The sequence below is a fragment of the Musca domestica genome, unplaced genomic scaffold (genome assembly GCF_030504385.1).
Source record: "Musca domestica strain aabys unplaced genomic scaffold, Musca_domestica.polishedcontigs.V.1.1 135, whole genome shotgun sequence".
Taxonomy (NCBI): domain Eukaryota; kingdom Metazoa; phylum Arthropoda; class Insecta; order Diptera; family Muscidae; genus Musca; species Musca domestica.
This window is the reverse complement of record NW_026712181.1, coordinates 324,398-347,549: the sequence shown is the minus strand read 5'-3', so window position 1 is coordinate 347,549 and position 23,152 is coordinate 324,398. Positions and strand designations below refer to the sequence as shown.

The following is a 23,152-nucleotide window of genomic DNA, read 5'->3' as shown; positions in this document are numbered from 1 at the left end:
TTACCGGAATTATTTCAAATTTTGTATTTGAAGTTCGTAATGGATACTACAGCCTATTCCAGAAAATTGTATGTGTAGGTCCACGTATTGTACCTCCCTATACTCGGTATTTTATTATAAACAGATTTTTTTAAGAAGTTAAGCATTTGAATATTATAATAGCTTATGACAAATGCTGCCTATGCAGGTCCACCTCGTCGTATAGACCCTAATATACGACTACATTCGGGGTTTTTAAGATTTTAACATAATTTTTAATAGATTTTTTTTGGAAAATTGCCAAATTTTGTACCAAATGGTGGAGGGTATTCAAAGTTCGGTCCTGTCGAACTCACAACTTTTTTACTTGTTTTTCTTCTTACCGCTCTTACGCCAAAATCAGTGCTTGTTTTGTGGCAAGAAAAATCCCTTCCTTCACTGCATTTAGATATAGACAGATAAAAGATTTACGGCTTAGATCCATGGCGTAGATGCAACATGATTTGTCGGACACTGTATGATTAAATGAAAATATTGGAAATTTCCCAATGTTGTCTTCTTCCTCGGCCAGCAACAACCTTGTAATCTATGTAGACGAAAAATCGTAAAGAAAAAACTCGAAAGCAATTAAAGTTGCAACGACTTCGTCGTCATCATCATCCTCGTCGTCGTTGTTGACCAGCTGGAAGTCAGGAAATTCTCATTTAAAGTCTAAAGAACTGCCAGCAACGACACACTTTTACGTTGCAACTCCGGTGAGGAAGTTGCCACTCTAGACGCAACACTAGACTGGACTGCTAGCTTAACTACTTTTCGTTTGGGCTATTTTCAGTACTGCTCAAGCGCCAAGTTGTGAAGATGGGAAGGTGGAAGGTTCTGTTCTTTCATTTATTTGATCTACCAGACAATCTTGGGGCATCTGTAATATAATTTTCTTCCTCCAGTTGCAGGGATAATAAAATGACAAGATCATTGTTTTGTGTCTACTGAGAACAATAATTTTAAGTTGCAATACAGCTATGATAATCGTAATTTGAAGATGCTGTTGTAGAGGTAAAAGAGAAATTCGTATAAAAAATATAGGAAATTCTACAAGGATTTTCTTTAACATCACAAAGTGATATATCCGATTATATCATATTTATATTTTAAGCATCATATTCGAAAACCTAAAAATGTGTGATGCTCTACAGCTAAAATGATGAAGTTCTGCACCGCCCGCGTATAGCGACAACTATATCAAGAAAATTTTATGTTTTTGATTCATTTCATCCTCTTTCATCATTATGAGTAGAGATAAAATTCTGAAATTTAATTTTTATATTACTGATGGTATCTTTGTTTTAGATTTGGCAGTGGTTTTGAAATACGTCGTATATTTGCACGGAAAGTTCTAAATGGTACCAAATTTGGTAATGGACGAAAGGAATGGTTATGAAATTCTCAAATTTGATATTCAGGTCTCCATTGGTATCTGGAATTATGAAATGGAGTTGGTTTTTGAAATGTTTACTATAATTGTACGAAAAGTACTAAATGGTACCAAATGTGTTATTGGGTGAAGGAATAGAGTTGGAATCCTCAAATTCGATATTGTGGTCTCCGTTGGTATCTGGAATTAATATATGGAGTTGGTTTTGGAAATTTGTACCATAATTGTATGAAAAGTACTGAATCGTATTAAATTCGGTATTGGGTGAAGGGATAGAACTAGAATCCTCAAATTTGATATGCATTTCCATGTTGGTGTCTGTGGTTGAGACAAGGATTTGGTTTCGGATATGCGTCGTATTAAATTTGGTAAAGAGGGAAATAACAGAGCTGAAATCTTGAAATTTAAAATTAAAGTCACTGTTGGTATCTGAAGATGATATATGATATTGTTTCAAATGTGCATATTTTAACTTTTTTTTATACCTTCCACCATTCGGAAGGAACTTGACATTTCTCAAAAAAAAAATCCATCAAAAACTATCGCTCAAATGAGAACCGTTACATAGGGGATATAGGAAGACTTGAACCTGCATAGGTAATTTTTTGTCAAGGGCTATAGTAACGATTCCGAACTTCAAATAAGGTGAATAATGGCTAATATCATCAAAATACGAAATGAAGGGATGTACCGTTGTATGAGGGCTATAATAAACGTAGACCTGCATAGACAATTTTCCCTCATAGGTTATAGTACCCAATACGAAATTTAACGCAATTCTGGCGAATATGTCGGAGTAGCGCAATAAGATCGCTTACTAAAACGTAGACCATTGTAGACAATTCTCTTTCAGGGAGTAAAGTATTCATAGGAAACTCCTTGTATGGATTTTCAGACAATTCCACTGAAAAATTTGGCTACAAACATTAAAATAGCAAATATAGGAAGGTACCGTTATCTATATAGACAACTCTCTTCCTGAGGGTAGAGTACTCAGAAGGAACTCCCTGTGTGGGTTTTGAGACAACTCCATTGAAAAATGTGGCTAAAACATTAAGATACCCAATATAGGGAGCACCATTGTGTGGGGGCTACTCGACATCGTGGACCTATATAGACAATTCTCTTTCAGGGGGTAAAGTACTCACAGAGATCTCCCTGTGTAGAATTTAAGAAAATTCCATTAAAAATGTGGAATCATGGAAATACCGAATATCGGAGGTGCGGTTACATGGTATGATATAGCCTCTCTTCGAACTTGACCTGCCTGCAGACATAAGACAGATCGGTGCAAAGTTTTAGCTTCCTATCTTTCGATGAGTTGCAAACGGAATGACGAAATTAATATAGCCTCCATACTATGTATGGTGGAGGGTATAAAAATGCGTATGTTGAACGAAAAAAAGTAAATACTGAATTTGGTACTGGCTGAGGATATAGAGTTGGAATTCTGATTTTTTATATGTACGTCACTGTTGGTATCTGTAGTTGAGAGGAAAGGAAATACGTACTATGAACGTACAAGTGTGCAAAATGCCAGAAAATGTAACATTAGGATAGAGTTCGATTTCTGAAATCTGGTATCGATGTCACAGTTGCTTTCTAGGGTTACACATTGAAAAAAATTGAGGATTTTGGCTTTAGGGTGTAAAAGGTTAACATTTTCCTACTATCCTTTCTACAGGGTGAGACAAAAAAAAAACCTGTAACAAAGTCAAAGGCCATAATTTTTATTTTTTTTTTTTTTAACTTTCATTGAATGAAACCAAAAAATGTCGGAAATAGCATAAAATGTTAGAATAAGTTTAGATTTGTTCGAATTGGTCACCTTCGGCACGAATTTTGGCCTTCAAACGGCCAATGAAACGGCCAATCACACGCTGCCCGAATGTTGCTCTGCGGTATTTTGGCCCATTCCCGGCGAAGCGCTTGCTTGAGGTGATCGACACCTTGGTATTTATTATTGGCAACATTGCTTTCCAAAATACTCCGGACACAATAGTCCAACGGTTTGGTATCAGGAGATTTTGGTGGCCATTGTGCGCTGAAAATGTAGCAAGGAATCTCATTTTGTAACCATCGCGTGCTAAGTGCGATGATGCTGAGGCCTGTTGGAATGCCCAAGTTCTGCGGCCAAAATGTTTGCATGCCCAAAGCTTTGATACACCCTCTAGAATATTTTCGCGGTAATATTCGGCATTTTTTCTGATGCCACGGTCGAATACGAGCGGAAAGCGACTATCGTCTGTTATGGCGGCCTACACCATCAGCATGGCTGGCGCTTGAGTTCTTGTGGCCAACTGAATGTGCACATTATCAGCTGACCTCTTTGGCAAGTAAACACGATCATTTTGTTTGTTTACAAACTGCTGGACAACAAACGTTTTCCCATCGAAAAAAAAACAAATTCGGCCTTGAAAAGCTCTTCTGTCCATAGGAAACCTTGGATATCTCTTCTATCCCTGGAATATAGCTCTTCCTTCTATTAAGGTCATAGAAAGGCTTCTCCGTTTATAGAAAGCCTTAAAAGTTTTGTTTTGTCTATAGAAGTTCTTGAATGGTTAACCACACCACAAGGTGGTCATGGTATTATGTATTTATGCATTTGTTTGTAACAGGCAAAAGGATACGAGCTAGACGCATAGTTCCTTTTGATGATGTGCATAGAATCACATTCTGAGTCGATTTATGCATGTCCATCCATCCGTCTGTCGCATTTATTACCCGATACAAATGAAACTTTACACAAATCATTTGTTTGGCCCAAGGACGAACCCTAATGAAATTGGAGATAATCGGTAAAAATTTAGATATAACTCCCATATATATCTTCGTCCGATTTGCCTTTTATTGTCCGCCAAACGCGTAATATCGGTCCGAATATTATGGAATTTTGCACATACAACCTAATTAGGACTGAAAATAAGTATGCCAAATTTCATCGAAATCGGTTCAGATATAGCTATAGCTCCCATATGTATTGTTCATCCTATTTGTTATTTTTGTCCTCCACAGCCGTAATATGCACTCTGTAACAACAATATTTGGGTATATTTCCTCAAATACAGCTCAGAAACATCTTAGCTAAATTTTATCGAGATCGGTTCAGATTTGGATATAGCTCCCATATATAACTTGGTCCGATTTACTTTTATTGTTCACCAAACGTCTAATATTTGCCCAAATGATATGAAATTTGGCACTTACGACCGAATTGAGTCTAGAAGCTAGTATGTCAAATTTGGTGAAGATCGGTTCAGATATAGCTATAGCTCCCATATATATTGTTCATCCGATTTGTTATTTTTGTCCTCCACAGCCGTAATATGCACTCTGTAACAACAATATTTGGGTATATTTCCTCAAATACAGCTCAGAAACATCTTAGCTAAATTTTATCGAGATCGGTTCAGATTTGGATATAGCTCCCATATATAACTTCGTGCATATTGTGCATCAAAAGTGCAATATTTGCCCAAATGGGATGAAATTTGGCTCTTACGACCAAATTGTGTCTAGTCGGCCCCGCCCGACTTTAAGACTTTCTTTACTAGTTTTGTATTTAATCATGATTTTAAATTTAATTTTTTTATTTCCAGAAATCCTTTACATTAATTCTTCAAGCACTAGATATGTACAATGTTTCATATCCGGGTGAGTATTTTATTTTTTTTTTTTAATTTTTTCCTTAAATCTAAAATCATTAAAAATCGTTTTTTTACGTAATTCGTAATTTATTTTCTTTCATTTTTTGGTATTGCATTTTCCCCAACTTCCGTCTTGGGTTGTTATAAACAAATCGCAAATTCATGTGAACAATGGCTACTCCTTAACTATCCACCCAACAACCAACCAATTTCACAAAACAACAAAATTGTGTTCGTTTGGAAACATACAACATGACAATACAAAAAAATTTCCATTTTCTAAAACAAACAAAAACAACTGCAACAACAACAACAACAACAATGATGATGTCGATGTCTATGATGATGATGGCCATGACTATACCACCCATTTTGTGTTTCATTTTCAAATCCATTGCAACTAACTTCATCGATTGTGCCACCCATTTCACTGGAACAACAACATCCCCGCCAGATTCCGAAAGGTTAATTGAAGAAACATCATTCTCCAGCGTCATCCTACCATCGCCCGAATGGAAAACATTGGATCATATCGGTCGAAATGCCCGAATTACCTATCGTGTCAGAGTTCAGTGTGCAGCTACCTACTACAATACGACGTGTACGACATTTTGCCGATCACGTAACGATCGCTTTGGTCACTACGACTGTGGGCCGCAGGGCGAAAAGATCTGTTTGAACGGTTGGACGGGTGACAATTGTGAAAAGGCCATATGCAAACTGGGCTGTGACCCCGTCCATGGGAAATGTGATAAGCCGGGTGAATGCGAGTAAGTAAATGAAACGAAGTAGAGAAAATGACATAAAAAGAAAAGACAACAAAAGTGTCATATATATTTTTACATACATATCATAATTACTTGAGGTAGTCCGCTACTTGAGTGTGTCACATGGGTGCTATTAAGAAATATAATGTTGTATTTATTATTGTTGCTTTAACCGACTTTAATGGAGGAAATGACCTGAACTAGAAATGTTGAAAGCGATATGAAAAAAAACGGTGTAAAGAGAAACAAGTTGAAAAGCAGTAAGTTCGGCCGGGCCAAACTTTGAAAACCCTCCACCATTTGCAAAGAATTTGGAAATTTTCAAAAAATAAAATCCTTAAAAAATTGTGTTAAAATTTTAAGAATACCGAATATAGCCGTTATATTGGGGTCTATACGACGTGGACTTACATAGCCATTGTTTGTCATAAGCCATTACCATATTCAAATTCGAAACTTGAAATAAACGGTGAATAATGTAGCTAAAATCATAAAAATATCGTATATAGAGAGGTAGTGTTATATCGGAGCTGTGCGAAGACCTGAAACAACATAAACCATTTCTGTCACAGGCTATAGCATCCATTACGAACTTCAAATACGACATCTCAAACAATGTCAGTGGGTTTTGAACCTAAACTAAAAATACCGAATATAGGGAGGTACTGGTATGTGGGGCCTATACGAAGACCTGGACCTGCATAGACAATTTTCTGTCACAGACTGTTGTTTCCATTACGAACTCTAAATACGTAATTTGAAACAATTCCGGTGAATAACGACGCTAAAATCATCAAAATACCGAATATTTGGAGGTACTGTTATATGGGGGCTATACGAAGACGTGGACCTGCACAGAGGTCTGTCATAGGCCGTAGTAACTATTCCAAACTTTAAATACCAAATTTGAAACAATTCCGGTTAATAATGTCGCTAAAATCATCAAAATACCGAATATAGGGAGGTACCGTTATATGGGGGCTATACGAAGTCGTGGACCTGCACAGACAAATTTCTGTCTTAGGCTGTAGTATACATTTCGAACTTCAAATACCAAATTTGAAACAATTCCGGTGAATAATGTCGCTAAAATCACCGAATATCGGAGGTACCGTTATATGGCAGCTATACGAAGCCGATATATCCTATCTGCAAATCAGATATTGAGTTAATAAAAATATTGGGATATGGTGAATTTGAAGAGAATCTGATATTCAAAATTTTGACACGTTGTGGGGGAGGTACCAGAAAGAGTGGACCGATATATCCTACCTTCACAACAGATCTTGTGTTAATAAAAGTATTAGAATGTGTAAAGTTTGAAGACAATCGGAATCTCGCTTCACATTTTATAAAAGTTATAATTATTCCAAAATTTGACCCTTTGTGAGGAAGGTACCACCTTCACACCAGATCTTGTGTTAATAAAAGTATTAGAATGTGTAAAGTTTGAAGACAGTCGGAGTCTTATTTCACATTTTATAAAAGTTATAATTATTCCAAATTTTGAACCTTTGTGTGGGAGGTACCAGAAGGAGTGGTCCGACACATTCCCTCTTCAGACCTGGTTTAGTTTTCATAGAAATACTGAGATCTGCCTGATTTGAAAAAACTCAAATGTTCATTTCGCGTTTTACGAACCTTAGGGTTATTCAAAATTTTAACTTTGTGTGGGAGGTACAAGAAGGAGTGGTCCGACACATTCCATCTTCAGACCTGGTTTTGTTTTTATAGAAATACTGAGATCTGTTATACTTGAATTTGTAAAGAATCAGCTGTTTATTTCGCGTTTTACGAACTTCTTGGTTATTCATAATTTTAACCCATTTGTGGGTGAGGTACCAGAAGGAGTGGACCGATGTATCCCATTTTCCCACCAGATCTTGTGCTATTAAAAAAAATAAATGTGTGAAATTTGATGCGAATTTAATTGATCTTTTTGACTCTTTGTGGGGGAGGTACTTGTGGTCCGATACAATCCATCTTCAAACCTGATTTTTTGTTGACAGAAATATTGAGATGTGCCGATTTTGAAAAGAATCGGAAGCTCATTAACGTTTTACGAACCTCATGTCTATTCAGAATTATGATCCTCTTTGGGAGGTTACCAGAAGGAGTAGACCGATATATCCCATCTTGAAACCAGGTCTTGTGCTAATAAAAATATTGGGATGTGTTGAAGTTGAAGAGAATCTAATGGTTATTTCGCATTTTATGATAAATATAATTATGTAAAATTATGAACCTTCATGGGGGTGGTACCGAGATATATCGGAGTGACCAATGTATCTCTTCTTCACACCGAATTTTGTGATAATAAAAATATTGGGATGCGGTGAATTTGAAGATAATCTGATGCTGATTTCGCATTTTATAACAGTTATAATTATTGAAAATTTCGACCCTTTGTGGGGGAGGTACATGATGAAGTAGTCCAGTAAAAATATTGGGACGTGCAAATTTTGAAGACAATAGAACTTTCATTTCACATGCGGGATAAAGTGGGCCGATATTGTCCACTTTCGCAGACGACTTAGCACTGATAAAAATATTGGGATATGCAAAGTTGGCACAAAATCGAAGGATCCTTTCTCTTTCTATGATATAAATTATTTTCTTTGAAAATGTTGACCTTTTACGGGGGAGGTACCAGAAGGAGTGAATCGATTTCACTCATTTTCGAACAGGATCTAATTTTGATAATAATATTAATAATATTACGATGTACCAAGTTTTGACTAATGGATGCTCCCTTCGAGAGTCATCGTGCACACCATCCATCCAGCCAGACAGACAGAAAGACAGAAAGACGGAAACCCCTAAATCGTCTCCAAATTGTCCTGAAACGGATTTTGTCCAAAGAGAGCTAGAGTCTAAAACCTCTATTTCGATGAGACACGTTTTGGTCGTATCAAATGATATATACCCGCCATATGGCTAAGGATATAATAACGGTACCAAATTCATTATTCATTGATGTTGCTGAATTGATTCTCCCAGATTAGATGTCATAAAACAACAAGACATACATAAATCCAAACCGCTAACTCCGTACTACGCTGCATTTTAACATCAACCATAAAATGAATTTCACATTCCTCAAATATTTTTCAAACATTTTTAAAACTACTAACTCCACCTCTTTTTTCCAAAAAAAAATTAAAAATACACACACACACCACCACCACAACATCTCCTTCGATGTGATTTTTGGCATTATAAAGCATCTGCAGAGATAATAAAATTGCTTAGTAACAGCATGCTGCTGTATGGTTAAGTAAATCCAAGCAAATAAATAACTTATTTCTCAGGTCAAACCTTGCCAAACAAACCAACAGCCAAACATAAAAATGTGTACATTGTCTATGACCGACCCAACTAAGTGCTAGGTATACAAATTGGTATGAGAGACTGCTAGACTAACTGTTGTTGCAACCCAATTCTGACCTATTGATGGTTAACAAATAAATATATGGCTGATGTTGGCCATCATTGATCTTTGTCTACTTAAATTTTTTGTTGCTGTTGTTACTTTCGGGATTTCTAAATACAGTGTAGCAAGGATGGGAAGAGTATGGTTAGAAAACGAGGGTTGTCATCATACGTTTACCCAACTTGACAAGTAAACAAAGCTTGGTTTTAGCTTTAAATACAACCGAAATTCTCTATGGTCGTATTTAAAATGGAGTGTATTTAAATCTTATCCTTCTGCTTACAACTCCACCAAGTTATGCTTGTAATGCTCTATGAGCTATGTTTCTGCTACCCAAGCTTAATTTTTTTGTCTTTCCTCGAGATCTTATATTTTACTGGAAATTATTGTTTATATACTGACTAACTGAGCATCAACGCCCAGACGAAACAGCTGAAGCTAGAATCTTGAAATTTTGGGTGAGGATCACTCTTGGTCCGAAGGTGTTAGATAAGACAGGGTGTTTGACAATTCGTACTAGAAAAGTACGAAAAATAATAAAAGGTACTAATTATGGTATACTTTGTATTCGAACCAATAGAGCTGGAACTCTTTAAATTGGAATGAAGTGTACGATGAATGTACCAAAGGGTTTTTGGAAATTCGAACTATATGTGTACGAAAAGTACTAAAATGTACCACCTTTGGTTCCAAATCATATCATACGAACGGTTTGAGATAAAAACTTGAAATTTGGAATAGGAAAAGTACTAAACAATACTAATTGTTGGTACAATTCGAATTTAGAGGAGAGGGTGGAGCTGGAATCCAGTAATTTGAAATTAACATTGCTGGCGGCGGGTAGAATTGGGATGTGGCGCTAGTTTTCGAAATGTGTACTTATGTGTCCTAAATGGTACGAAATTTGGTACAATTTGAATTTGGGTGAACTAATAGAGCTGGAATGGTGGAATTTAGAAATAAGATAACTATCGCTCTTTAGGACTGAGGTATGAACGTAGTTTTAGAAATGCGTACTCATGTGCACTAAATGGTACTAAATTTGCTACAATTTATGTTCTGAGTGAATCGACAGAGCTGGACAATTGGAATAACCATTACGACAAATGCGATAAATGTACTAAATTACATATAAATGTACTCAAATCAGTACAATCTGGATTTGCCTGAACTAAAAGGGCTGGTATCCTGAAATTTGAAATTAACATTACTGTCGTAGTGTAGAATTGGAATATAGAAGTAGTTTCGGAAAATCGTGCTTATGTGTACTACATGTGACTAAATTTGGTACAATTATTATTTGGACGAAACAATAGGTGTGGAGTCCTGAAATTTGGAATTGGGATTACTGTGGGAGTGTAGGATTGGGGTATGTAGGAAGCTTTGGAAATTCGTACTTATGTGTACTAAATGGTACTTAATTTGGTACAAGTTAGAACTGTGGCGAACAGATTTAGTTGGAATTGTGAAATTTGGACTTCGAGTCACTGATGAAATGTAGGATTGCAGTACCTGGACATATGTAGGTGATTTCGGAAATGTGTACGAAGAGTACTGAATGGTACTAAATTTTGTACTAAATGTACAATTTAGTACTATATTTGGTATTGGTATTTGATATGAATGTCACTGTCGGGGTCTGTCGTTAAGATATGGAGATGGTTATGGAAAGTGTACTAAAGTTCTACTTTTTCGTACTAAATTTGGTATTGGGTTTGTGGCTGGGATTGTCAAATTTGATATTGGGCTTCCTGATAATTTTTCCTTGTGCTTATAAAAACAAAGATTAAAAATCCACGAGATTACGATTCAAATTTTACAAATAATATTTAGAAATCCAAGAATATAGTTCACGTAGACCTCACGAAAATAATGTTTATGAAACACTCGAACATAGGTCATTTGATCCATTAGTTATTTTGAATTTTTTTTTCTCTTTTTTGAAAACGACTTTTTAAAATCAAAGAATCTAGTTTTTTAAAATAATCCCATTTAGTCCTTTGGAAAAGAGGACATTTTTATACCCTCAACCATATGACAGAGAGGCTATATGTAGGACTTAGGTCTTTATGGACCAAATCTATTTCAGGACAGTTGGAGTCGATATATGGTTGTCCGTCCGTCTGTCTGGCTGGCTGGCTGGTGCGCACGATAACTCTCGAAGGGAGTATACGATTTGGCCCAAACATGGTACATCGTAATAACTCGAGTTCGGAGATATCGGTTCACTGCATTTGGTACCTACCTCAGAAAAAGTCGATATTTTACTTCACAGAAAGAAAAAGGATCCTTCGATTTTGCTTCAACTTTGAAGGTCAGGTGCGAAAATGGACAATATCGGTCCATTCGGTCCATCCGATTGTCTTCAAATTACACAAGTCACAATATTTGTATTCACTCAAGGTCTGGTATAAAAATGGAATAACACAAAGGGTAACAAATTAACATCTGCTTCCTTTGAAACTTGGCAGGTCCCAATATTCCTATCAACACAATATAAGGTGTCAAGATATAATATATCAGACCACTTTTTCTGGCATCTCCCCCAACCAAAAGGGGTCAACATTTTGAATAATTATATCTCTCATAAGCTTCCGATTCTCTTCAAATTTCACACATCCCTATACTTCTACTAGCACAAGATCTAATGTGAAGATGGTGGATATCGATCCACCCCTTCTGGTACCTTCCCCACATAGGGGTCAACATTTCCCCATAACAATATCCATCAAGCTCATAAAACGCGAAATGTTTTGTTTCTATATGTTTCTATCAACACAAAATCTCCTGCGAAAATAGGATATATCGGTCCACACCTTCTGGTACCTCCACCACAAGGGGTTAAAATTTTGAAGCTCGAAATTAACGTGAAATTATCATCCGATTTCTCTTCAAATTTCACAAACGCACAAACATTTTTGGTAGTACAAGATCTGTTGTGAAGATGATATACATCTGCGAACCACTTCTGGTACAACATCCACAAAGGGTCACTCTGCAAAAAATAGGAGATGTCTGATTTCCTAAAAAAATTAAAAATATTTTATAAAATATCTAAATATTTTGAAATATTATTGGCCATTGACGTCCTAATTTAACAACCCTGAGAAGCGCTTAAAATTTAAAAATGTGCGTAAAAAGGGTGAATTCGAGGAGTTAGTGAGTTTGTGTATTTCATCCTTAGATATTATATGGGGTTTTGCAGGAAACAACATCAATTTAATTTTTTTTATTATTTTTTTTACCTTATCTCCGTTTTTTGTTTTTAGTTGTCGACCTGGCTGGCAGGGTCCGTTGTGCAATGAATGTGTCGTCTATCCGGGCTGTAAGCATGGCTCTTGTTACGGTGAGGCCTGGACATGTAAATGTGATACAAATTGGGGTGGCATTTTGTGCGATCAAGGTGAGTCATTAAATTGCAACTAAATTATGGCTGAACAAATCATCTCACATACGCTAATATCCGCATGAACTCAATACAAATCGCCAATCAAAATTCTCGGCGATAATTTACATACAACGAACTCATTGGTGTATTTTTCAGTTTCGGCTGATTTAAGTTTAATATTTTACCATTTTTGTTTTTTACAAAACTTATGATTCACGTTTATCTCTTCCCTTTTTTTTTACATCCGACTAGATTTAAATTACTGCGGCACACATGAACCCTGCAAACATGGCGGCACTTGTGAGAACACAGCACCTGATCACTTTCGCTGCACATGCGCCGAGGGCTTAGCTGGGGAACGTTGTGAAATCATAGAGCATCCATGTGCAACGCAGCCATGCAAGAACGGTGGTACCTGTACGATAAAGGTAAGCGGGGCTATCTATGTATGTGTATGTTGGAAATAACCTTGGCTTTAAGTGTCTACATTTTCGAATATTTATTTATATCATGGCATGCCACGGCATGCCGCGTGATACATTATTCTCTAGAGAAAAAAAAAAACAAGATTAAGGCAATCTCAAGGAGATGGAAAGATTACATCTTTGAATATCTTTGTTATCGATTCCGTTGCTTCCCATCTCGGCTAAGCGCAAGAATCTAGAATGTCATAGGTTATGAAAAATACGTGATATAGCAACAAAATTCTTTGGATCTCTCCTCTATTTGCCGGTGAATGGTAATTCGTTTTTGCAGTATTGAATTTAGTTTTGGCTAATAATTTGTTCGGCAATTTGTTATGGAATTTAATTCAATTTGCATTGATTTTCTTGAGCCGTTGTTGTTGCAACAACAATGTATGGATCGAGGAGAATTTTTGAGTTTGAAATGAAGGAATGGTAACGGAAAATATTACCATCAAAATGCTCTAGTAGCTAAGAGCACTTAAAAGGTCTTTAATATACAAGATCTGTGAGAGTTCTCCATCAGCCACAGGCTGCCAATGGTCTTCAAAGGATATAAAAAATGTCAGAGGTTCCTGATATACAGAGAGATGTACAAAAGGTTATCTATAGCTAGAGATTTGCAAAGTTATCTATGAGAGAGTTCTCCATCAGCCACAGGTTGCCAAAGATCTCATTACTTATAGGTCTTCAAAGGATATAAAAAAATGTCAGAGGTCCTTGGTATTCAGAGAGATTTACAAAGGTTATCTATAGCCAGAATACCCCCCAAAATTTGCGTTTAGATAGGAAAGTTTTCAAAGCTTTTTAAAGACAGTAAACTTCGTCGAGGTCTTTTAACACAGAGGATTTTTCGGGACTACTTTCGGCAGAGCTTTTTTTCTTTTATATAAAAAGAAGACTCTTCCGACGGCTTCTACGGAAGACGTTTCTGATATATTCTTCTGCAAAGACCATTCAAGGCTCGTCTATATACTGAAGATCTATCCGAGGCCTCCTTCAGACAGAAGTTCTTTTAAAGATCCTCTTAATGCAGATAACCTGTCTGAAGTCTTTAATATGCAAAGTTCTTCCCTCTGCAGAAAACATGAAAAAGGTTTAAAAAAATTTCCATATGGCTATAGGTTGCACCTAAAGATCCAGATATAAGATGGGACTTCCATCTATAAAATACCTCTAAATAGCTTCTTGACTTTAGACATACTATTCCGGCTTTAGAAGAACTCTAAATGGTATTTTGGATATAGTCGACTTGTAATCGATCTTCAGGCAGTGGAGGACCTACAGAAAAACACCTGTCTTAAGGTGACCTCTGAAAGGTTATCTGACTTTTAAAATCACTTTTAGCTACAAAAGGCCTCCAAACAGCCTCCGGATTAGAGAAGACCACTCAGCACTTTTCTGGCTACAGAAGACCTTTAACGTTTTTTTTTTTTTTTGCTTCAGAAGACCGATGAGATGTCTAACTACTGAAGATCTCTCAACGGTATTTTGGCTACAAAAGCCCTCTCAAAGGTATTCTGACTACAGAAGGTCTTCTACTTACAGAAGAAATATGAACGGTCTTATGACTACCGAATACCTCGAAACGGTCTTTTGATTACAAGAGACCTCTAAAGGGTCCTCTAGCTATATAAAACATCTAAACGGGTTTTTTGCCACAAAAGACCTGTAAATGGTCTTCTATAGAAGACGTATAAATGGTATTCCGTATTCAGAAGACCTCTAAATTACAAGAGATCTCTCAACGGATGTCTCTCTAGAAAATAACTCTAAAGGGTGTTCTGTCCACAGAAGACCTCTAAACGATATTCTAACTACAAAATCCTCTAAAAGGTCTTCTAGTTCAGAAGACCTCTTCTGGCTTCAGAAGACCTCTTCTGGCTTCAGATGACTTCTTCTGGCTTCAGAAGGCCTCTTCTGGCTACAGAGGAAATCTCAAAGGTTTTTCTGGCTACAGAAGACCTCTCAATAGTATTCTGAATTCTCTACGGTATTCTGAATTCTCTACGGTCACCTGGTTGCGGAAGACTCTCAAGGGTCTTTTGACTACAGAAGATCTCTCAAGGGGTCTTCTGGCTTCCGAATACATCCTCATTTACATTTCTTTTGGCTACAGAATACCTCGAAAGCGTCTTTTGGCTTCCATAGACTTCTCTAAAGCCTTCTGAATACAGAAGACCTCTAAACGGATTTCTGGCTACAGAACTCCTCTCAACGGTCTTCGGCTACGATAGACCTATCAAGAGTCTTTTGAAGACAGAACAACTTTATACGGGTTTCTGGCTACAAAGGCCTCTCTATGGTCTTCTAGCTTCAGAAAACATCTTCCGGGTACAGAAGACCTCTTGTAGCTATAGAGGAAATCGCAAAGTTCCCGCAAAATGAATACAGAAGACCTTTCAAGGGTCTCCTGACTACAGAAAACCTCTCTAGGATCTTCTGGCTCTGTAGGGTTTTCTGGCTACAGAAAACCTCTGAATGGACTTTTAGCCACGATAGATCTCTCAAAAGTCTTCTGAATGGAGAAGGCCGCCAAAAGACATTTGGGCTACAGAAGATCTCTCTAAGGTCTTCTGGCTACAGAAGACCTCTCAGCGATCTTCTGGCTACTCTCAAAGATCCTCTAGCTGCAGAAGACCTCTCAAAAGGTCTTCAGGCTACAGAAGAGCTCTCAATGATCTTCTGACTACGGGAGACCTCCCAAAGTTCTTCTGGCTATAAAAGCTCTCTCAACAGTCTTCTGACTACAGAAAACCCCTGAAAGGTCTTTTGGCTACAGAGGTCTTCTCAACGGTTTTCTGACTACAGAAGAGCTCTCAATAATCTTCTGACTACGGGAGACCTCCCAAAGTTCTTCTGGCTATAAAAGCCCTCTCAACAGTCTTCTGACTACAGAAAACCCCTGAAAGGTCTTTTGGCTACAGAGGTCTTCTCAGCGGTTTTCTGACTACAGAAGACCTCTCAAAGGACTACAGATCATATTTCAAAGGTATTTTGGCTACAAAAGACCTCTTAAGGGTTTTTCTGACTACAGAAGACCTTCAAAATTCCCCAATCTTAAAAAAACTTCCCCGCCGAAAACCAAGGTAAGTAATGGGTTTTGCCAGCCAGTTTTGTCCATTAGTTGTTTTAAAGCATGCCGTCTCCCGTGGCTTAGATTAACATGTATGTATTTAACTCTCCAGCTCTCGTTTAATTGTAGGCTACGCAAACGCCAGAGTAACAACAACAACAACGAATCCCCCCATTTGTAATAAGTAAATGTATGATAAACGTTAAGTTTTAGTGATTCGAACGTTTATTTTTATTTCCTCTGTGTGGACAATTACGAGAACTCGTCAATTTATTTGTTTCATCTTCCATTTTCTTTGCTTTGCTTTCACAGGAATCATCAGCCACAATGCGAAATGGCTCTGGATTACCATCATCATCTTCGTCAGCATCCTCATCTTCGTCGTCATCATATCGAGTTATGCGTGACTTAAGTTCGGCCATGGGGAAACCAGTTAATAGACGCAATTTGCCGCAGCTAGGATTAAATTCAGGATCACCGACATCGTCAGCGGCATTGTTGTCAGCGTTGTTGTATGGCCATAGCAATGCAACGGCCGCCGCAACAACAAACGAATCTAGCCATCATAATGCAGCCACAACTACGTCGAATAGCCACAGCCATCATCAAATTCCACCAGTTTCGGAATTCACTTGCGATTGTGTACCCGGTTGGACTGGTCCAACATGTGAAATAAGTAAGTGGATTTGATTTACTTTGATATTATTTTACATTTGTTTTGTGTCTCCCCTCACGTCTCTCACCCCATTCAGCCATCCTTGTCAGAGCTGCAGTGTTCGTGCAATCATATTTTGAACGTTTTAGTTTTTCTTTCTCCTTTTCGAAAGCATTTGCGTGTAATGCTGTTTGTTAATCTTTATATTTATTGGGGATGTTAGGAGGAATACAGGATGGGTTAGAAGAGTTGGCAAAATTTCAATACAAATTTCAAAAGGTTTTCGAAACACAAAATTTGGTCCTAATGGACCTTTTGGTAGGAATTTTCCTTCATATGGACCTTCTTTGTAAATTGGGGCAATTTTTCCCTAATCCACCGGAATTCCAAACACTGACCTATATTGAAAAAAATTCCTCTCTTCCCTTACTTCCGAGAACCTTAAATGTCACTCTATATTCCCAGACACTTCCAATGTGAATCCGTATTTTTTTCTCCCAAATCTCCTTACCTACTGAGAATTCCCAACGACCTATACCTGAAAATTTTTTTTGCACAACAGTTCCGGCCTTCGAAGAATCTAAAAACTGGACTTCTTTAGAGACCATTATTGATTTTTTCCACATTTCCTCCTATTAACATTGATTTTTTCCATAGCTTTGCGGAATTCAAAATGTGGACCTATATTCATAATTTCCCTCCACAGCCACAGAAAATCCCAAACGTGGATATATATTGCCACAACGTCCCCCATCTTTGCAGAATCAAAAACGTGGACCTATGTTGCCAATTTTTCTAGACAGCCTTTCATACCTTATGTGAATCTCAAAAGAGGAGCTCTATTGACAAGCTTCCTTACATTTTGATATTCCTAAATGTGGTCCTATATTGATAACTTTTCTCTGCAACTACTCCTAGCTTTTAAGAATCCCAACTTAGGGATAGTACTGGCAATTTTCTCCACAGTATTCTCTACATATTGAGATTTTTTCTGTTTAACTACCTCTTCTTTTGGAGAATCCCAAATATGGATCTATATTGGCACCTCTTCTACACTACTACCCATACCTTTTGAAAATGACAAATGTGGACCTATGTTGACGACTTTTCTCCACAGCATCCTCTAACTCTTTAGAATCCCAAATAAGGCCCTATTTCTACAATTTTTCTCCACAAGGAGAAAGGTAAGGACCTTTTGAAAATCTCAAATGTGAACCTATATTGACGATTTTTGGTTACAACTGCCCCTACTGTTTGAAAAACCCTGCCTCTGGAGAATTCTATATTCACAACTTTTCTCCACAAGCGTCCTCGCCTTTCGAGAATCCCAAATGTGGATCTATTTCGACAAAGTTTTTCCACAATCTTCTCTACCTTTTTGGAATCCTAAATTTAGACCTATATGGACAACTTTTCTTATCGCCATTCCTTACATTTTGAGAATATTAAATGTGGACCATTATTGACGATCTTTCTCTGCAAGCTTTCCTACAGTTCGAAAATCCCAAATGTGGACTCATGGTGACAACTTTCCTTCAGAAACGTTCCTACCATTTGAGAATCCTAAATGCGGAACGATATTGACAAATTTTCTCTATAACTACCCCTATTTTTTGAGAATCTCCAATATGGAATTTCCCTACCTTTAGAGAATCCCAAATGTGGTCCTATGTTGACAAATTTTCTCCTCAATTACCTCTACTTTTTGAGAATTCCAAATATGGACCTATTTCGACAAGATTTTTCTACACCCTTCCCTACCATTTAGGAATCCTAAATGTGGACCTATATTTACAATTTTTCTCCATAAGTTTCCCTACCTTTTGAGAATCCTATATTTAGATCAATATTGAAAATTATTTTCACAACTATCCCGACCTTTTTAGAATCTCAAACACGGACCCATGTGAAAAATTTCACCCACAAAATCCTCTACATTTTTAGAATCCAATTTTGACAATTTTTCTCCAGACTTTCGTTTACCCTGCATTTTCCAAACATATACCTAAATTAACATTTTTCTCCACAGCATTTCCTAAATTTTGGAATTCCAAAGTAGGAACTTTTTTTGTAATTTTTCTCCACTTTTGCTTCCAATTTTTGAGTATCCCCCTTTCAAGTACCCCACACGTGGACATATATTAAAAATAGTTTTCCATTTTTTTCTTCCACTTTCCGAGTATCCTAAACGTGTTTATCTATTGATATTTTTCCTTCTAACCTTGCCCCACCTTCTTGTTATTCATTTTTTCCTCTCATATTCTGAGTATCCTAAACGTGGTTCTATATTGATATTTTTCTGAAGACCTAGTCCTACATTTTCAGTATCCAAAATGTTGGCCTTTAATGAAAATTCATCTCCACATGTACCATTGCATTTAAATATCATAGTCCCGGGCCTATATTGACATTTTTCTCCAGACGTTCTCCTGCCTGCGAATATCCGAAAGGTGGTCCTATATCATATGTTTTTCTCCTACCTGCCTAACATTCAAAACGTGAACTTATATGGTCATTTATTCTCCAGTCTTTCTCCTACCTGCCGAATATCCAAAACCTGGACCTGTATTGTCTATTTTCTCCAGTATTTCTCCTACCTGTCGAGTATCCAAAACGTGAGGTCCTATATCACAATTTTTCATACTTTTTCTCCAATCGTGAACTTTTAATTCAAAAGTTTTCCAGTCTTTCTCCCAACTGCCAAATATCCAAAACGTGGTCCTATATCGTCAATTTTTCTCCAGTATTTCTCCTACCTGTCGAATAACCAAAAACGTGTGGTAACAATTTTTCAGTGAACTTTTAATTAAAAATGTTCTCTATTTCCCATATTTTCAGGGTCGACTTTATTTATCTTTCGAGAATTCTAAACGTGGTCTAATTTGAAAAAAATGTTCAAAAATTTTCTGTCTTTTAGAAAGGTGAAAATAGAATGCGAAGTCATATATTTCCACCCAACTTTTTCCACAAGTGTTTCCTATACACTAAATTTTCCTTTTAGATTATTGGCCGCATTTCCACTCCACCCTATTAAACGAACATATCTCCTGCCACAAAAAAATCCACAAAAATAACTCGCCAAAGAAATGAACTGAACCCAAGAAAACAAACTAAAACAAAATCATTACATATGATTTTGTTAATAGCAGCAAAACAAAAAATTAAACCTTCAAATAAATGCTGTTTGAAAAATCCAAAAAAATTGTATTCATAATTCCATTACAAAATAGAAATGTGATTTTTATAACCATAACAGCTTTAAATCTCCATTAAAACTTGTTTAATTTGAAATTAAAGCATTTTGTCTCGAACATTTTTTTGCACATTAAATTTTATTTATGATCGGAACATTTTCATGTAAGTGTTTATTTAAAGAAAAAAGAGTTATGGTTTGTCCATAAATTGTGGCGTTTTGAGATCACGGCTTTGTAATTATGTGTAGATAATGAGTACATCTTAGGTAGAGCATTGATTTTTTTGCAATTACGGTGGATATATATAAATTCACTTATAGACGTTCTAAAAGGGGTTGAAAAGTCAGGACAAATATCTTAAAAGGTTCATTCGAGGTGAAGAGATTTTTGATATAAATCAGCGTAATAATTTCATGCATTACAAAATGTCTATTCCTTGGATGATCCTCCCACATTACGTCAAAAATTGTTTACCATCTATGGCGTAGATTCCGAAGGAATGGGCCAAAATTGTCCATTTCGTATCGGACCTAAACAAATATTATATGAAATATTTACAACGTGTCAGGTTTGGACTGTATTGGTTACTTCCGTGTGATAATTTTTGGAAAATGTTAAAATGTGCTTGAGGTACCAGATATAATCGACCGAAGTATCCAATTTTCATGTTTTATCTAATACAGATAAAGTATTGGTATGGGCACAGTTACGAAATCAAATTTTACGAGAAATATATGTGGATAAAGCAAAGAATCGCTGACTTGTTTCGCAAGTTATGACAGATAAAAGCATTGACAATTGTGGCCGTGTGTGTGTGAGGTATCAGAAGGGGTTCGCAGATAAATATCATCTTCAAAACAGATCTTGTGTTATCAAAAAGTTTGTGTTTGTGCGAAATTTGAAGAGAGTTGGATGGTTATTTCCATTTCTTTGAGCGTTTTTTTTTTTTTTTTTTCAAAATCTTGAATCCAATATGGAAAGGTACCAGAAGAAATGGTCTGATATCTACCATCTTTATAACAGATCTTCTGCTGATGGAAATATTGAGATGTACCAAGTTTGAATTTAATCAGATGTTAATTTCGTGTTTTATGAGCTTTATGTATATTCAAAATTTTGAACCTTTGTGAGGTCGGTACCAGAAGAAGTGAACCAATACATTCCATCTTCGCATCAGATCTTGTGTTAGTAGCAATAATGGGATGTGTGAAATATAAAAAGAACTGGACGCTTATTTCGGACTTTATAATTGTTTTGGGTTTTCAAAACCTTGACCTTTTGTGGGGGAGGTAAGAGAAGGAAGAGTCCGATCTTTATCAACTTTATAACCGATCTTCAGTTAATAAAAATATTTAGATGTGTTAATTCTGAAGGGAATTTGATATTAATATCGCCTTTTATGAGCTTCATGATATTCAAAATGTTGACCCATTGTGGGGGAGGAACCAGAAGGAGTGGACCGATATATTCAATCTTCACACCAAACCTTGGGTCAATAATAAAATTTGAAGGCAATGAAAATCTTTCATAACATTTTATAAGAATTATTATTTTATATTTTGATCCTTTGTGGGGAAGGTACTTCATTGAGAGGTATTTGTGAATATTGTCCATTTTTTCGCACCTGACCTGACTTTGTCATTCCGTTTGTAACTCCTCGAAATACTCATGTCAGACCCAACAAAGTGTGCACTCTTGATCAGCGTAAAATTCCAAATCGATTTAGCGATGTCCGTCTGTCTGCTGTAATCACGCTATCTTTCTAACAAATTGAGATAGACGGCCAAGATTTTGCACAAATGTTTTTTTTTTTCCAGTAAGCAGGTTAAGTTTGTAAATGGATCATGTACGTCCACGTTTTCATATAGCCCCCATATAACGGTACCTCCCGATACTCGGCAATTTGCTGATTTTAGCGACATTATTCACCGGAATTGTTTCAAATTTGGTGTTTGAAGTTCGAAATGGATACTACAGCCTATGACAGAAAATTATCTGTGCAGGTCCAGGTCTTTGTATAGCCCCCATATAATGGTACCTCCCGAAATTCGGTATTTTGATGATTTAAGCGAATTTATTCACCAGAATTGTTTCAAATTACGTATTTAGAGTTCGTAATGGGAACTACAGTCTGTGACAGAAAATTGTCTATGCAGGTCCAGGTCTTTGTATAGGCCCCATATATCAGTACCTCCCTATATTCGGTATTTTAGGTACAATACCCATAGCAATTGGTTGAGATGTCGTATTTGAAGTTCGTAATGGATGCTACAGCCTGTAAGAGAAAAATGTCTATGCTAGTTCAGGACTTCGCACAGCTCCTATATAACTGTACCTCACTATATACGATATTTTGATGATTTTAGCTACATTAATCACGGTTTATTTCAAGTTTCGAAGTTGATATGGTAATGGCTTATGATAAACAATGCCTATGTAGGTCCACGTCGTATAGACCCCAATATAACGGCTATATTCGGTATTTTTAAAATTTTAACAGAATTTTTTAAGGATTTTATTTTTTGAAAATGTAAAAGTTCGTTCCAAATGGTTGAGGATATTAAAAGCTCGGCCCGGCCAAACTTACTGCTTTTTAATTTGTTTTAAATTTTATTTGTTCGAATTGGTCACCTTTGGCACGAATTATGCCTTCAAACGGACAATGAAACCGTCACACACTGCCCGAATGTTGCTCTGCGTTATTTTGGCCCCTCCCCGGCGAAGCGCTTGCTTAAGGTGGTCGACACTTTGGTATTTTTCAGTGCCAACCTTGCATTCCAAAATACTCCAGACACAATAGTCCAACGGATTGGTATCCGGAGATTTTGGTGGCCGTTGTGCGCTGGAACTAAAGCGAGGAACGTTATTTTGTAACCATTCTTGTAACCGAGCTCATTTTTCAATATTTGCAGAATGGAATATTGCGACATGTTCAGCTCACGAGCCATTTTTTCGGCCACGATAGCCACTTGTGGTTTTCCAGCCAAATATAAAGAAATCACACTATCACTCTTGAATTCCGTCACGCATAACTTTTTTCCTGGAAAATTCTCACCAAAATGCTTTTGGTGAGGCAGCAGTCTGAAGTTAGTTTGTAGTTTTTTCATCTCATCCTGT

The 23,152-nt window shown here is 36.7% G+C and overlaps 1 protein-coding gene across 1 annotated transcript in view; it reads left to right on the top strand.

Moving 5' to 3' along the window:
• Nucleotides 1–23,152, top strand: part of LOC131800976 (protein serrate-like) — a 103,148-nt gene that overhangs the window by 23,999 nt on the left and 55,997 nt on the right. The window contains exons 4-8 of the mRNA XM_059118881.1: nucleotides 5,011–5,065; nucleotides 5,513–5,828; nucleotides 12,528–12,661; nucleotides 12,899–13,074; nucleotides 16,499–16,862. Of these exons, the coding sequence (XP_058974864.1) occupies nucleotides 5,011–5,065; nucleotides 5,513–5,828; nucleotides 12,528–12,661; nucleotides 12,899–13,074; nucleotides 16,499–16,862 (1,045 nt within the window). The remainder of the gene's footprint in view (nucleotides 1–5,010; nucleotides 5,066–5,512; nucleotides 5,829–12,527; nucleotides 12,662–12,898; nucleotides 13,075–16,498; nucleotides 16,863–23,152) is intronic.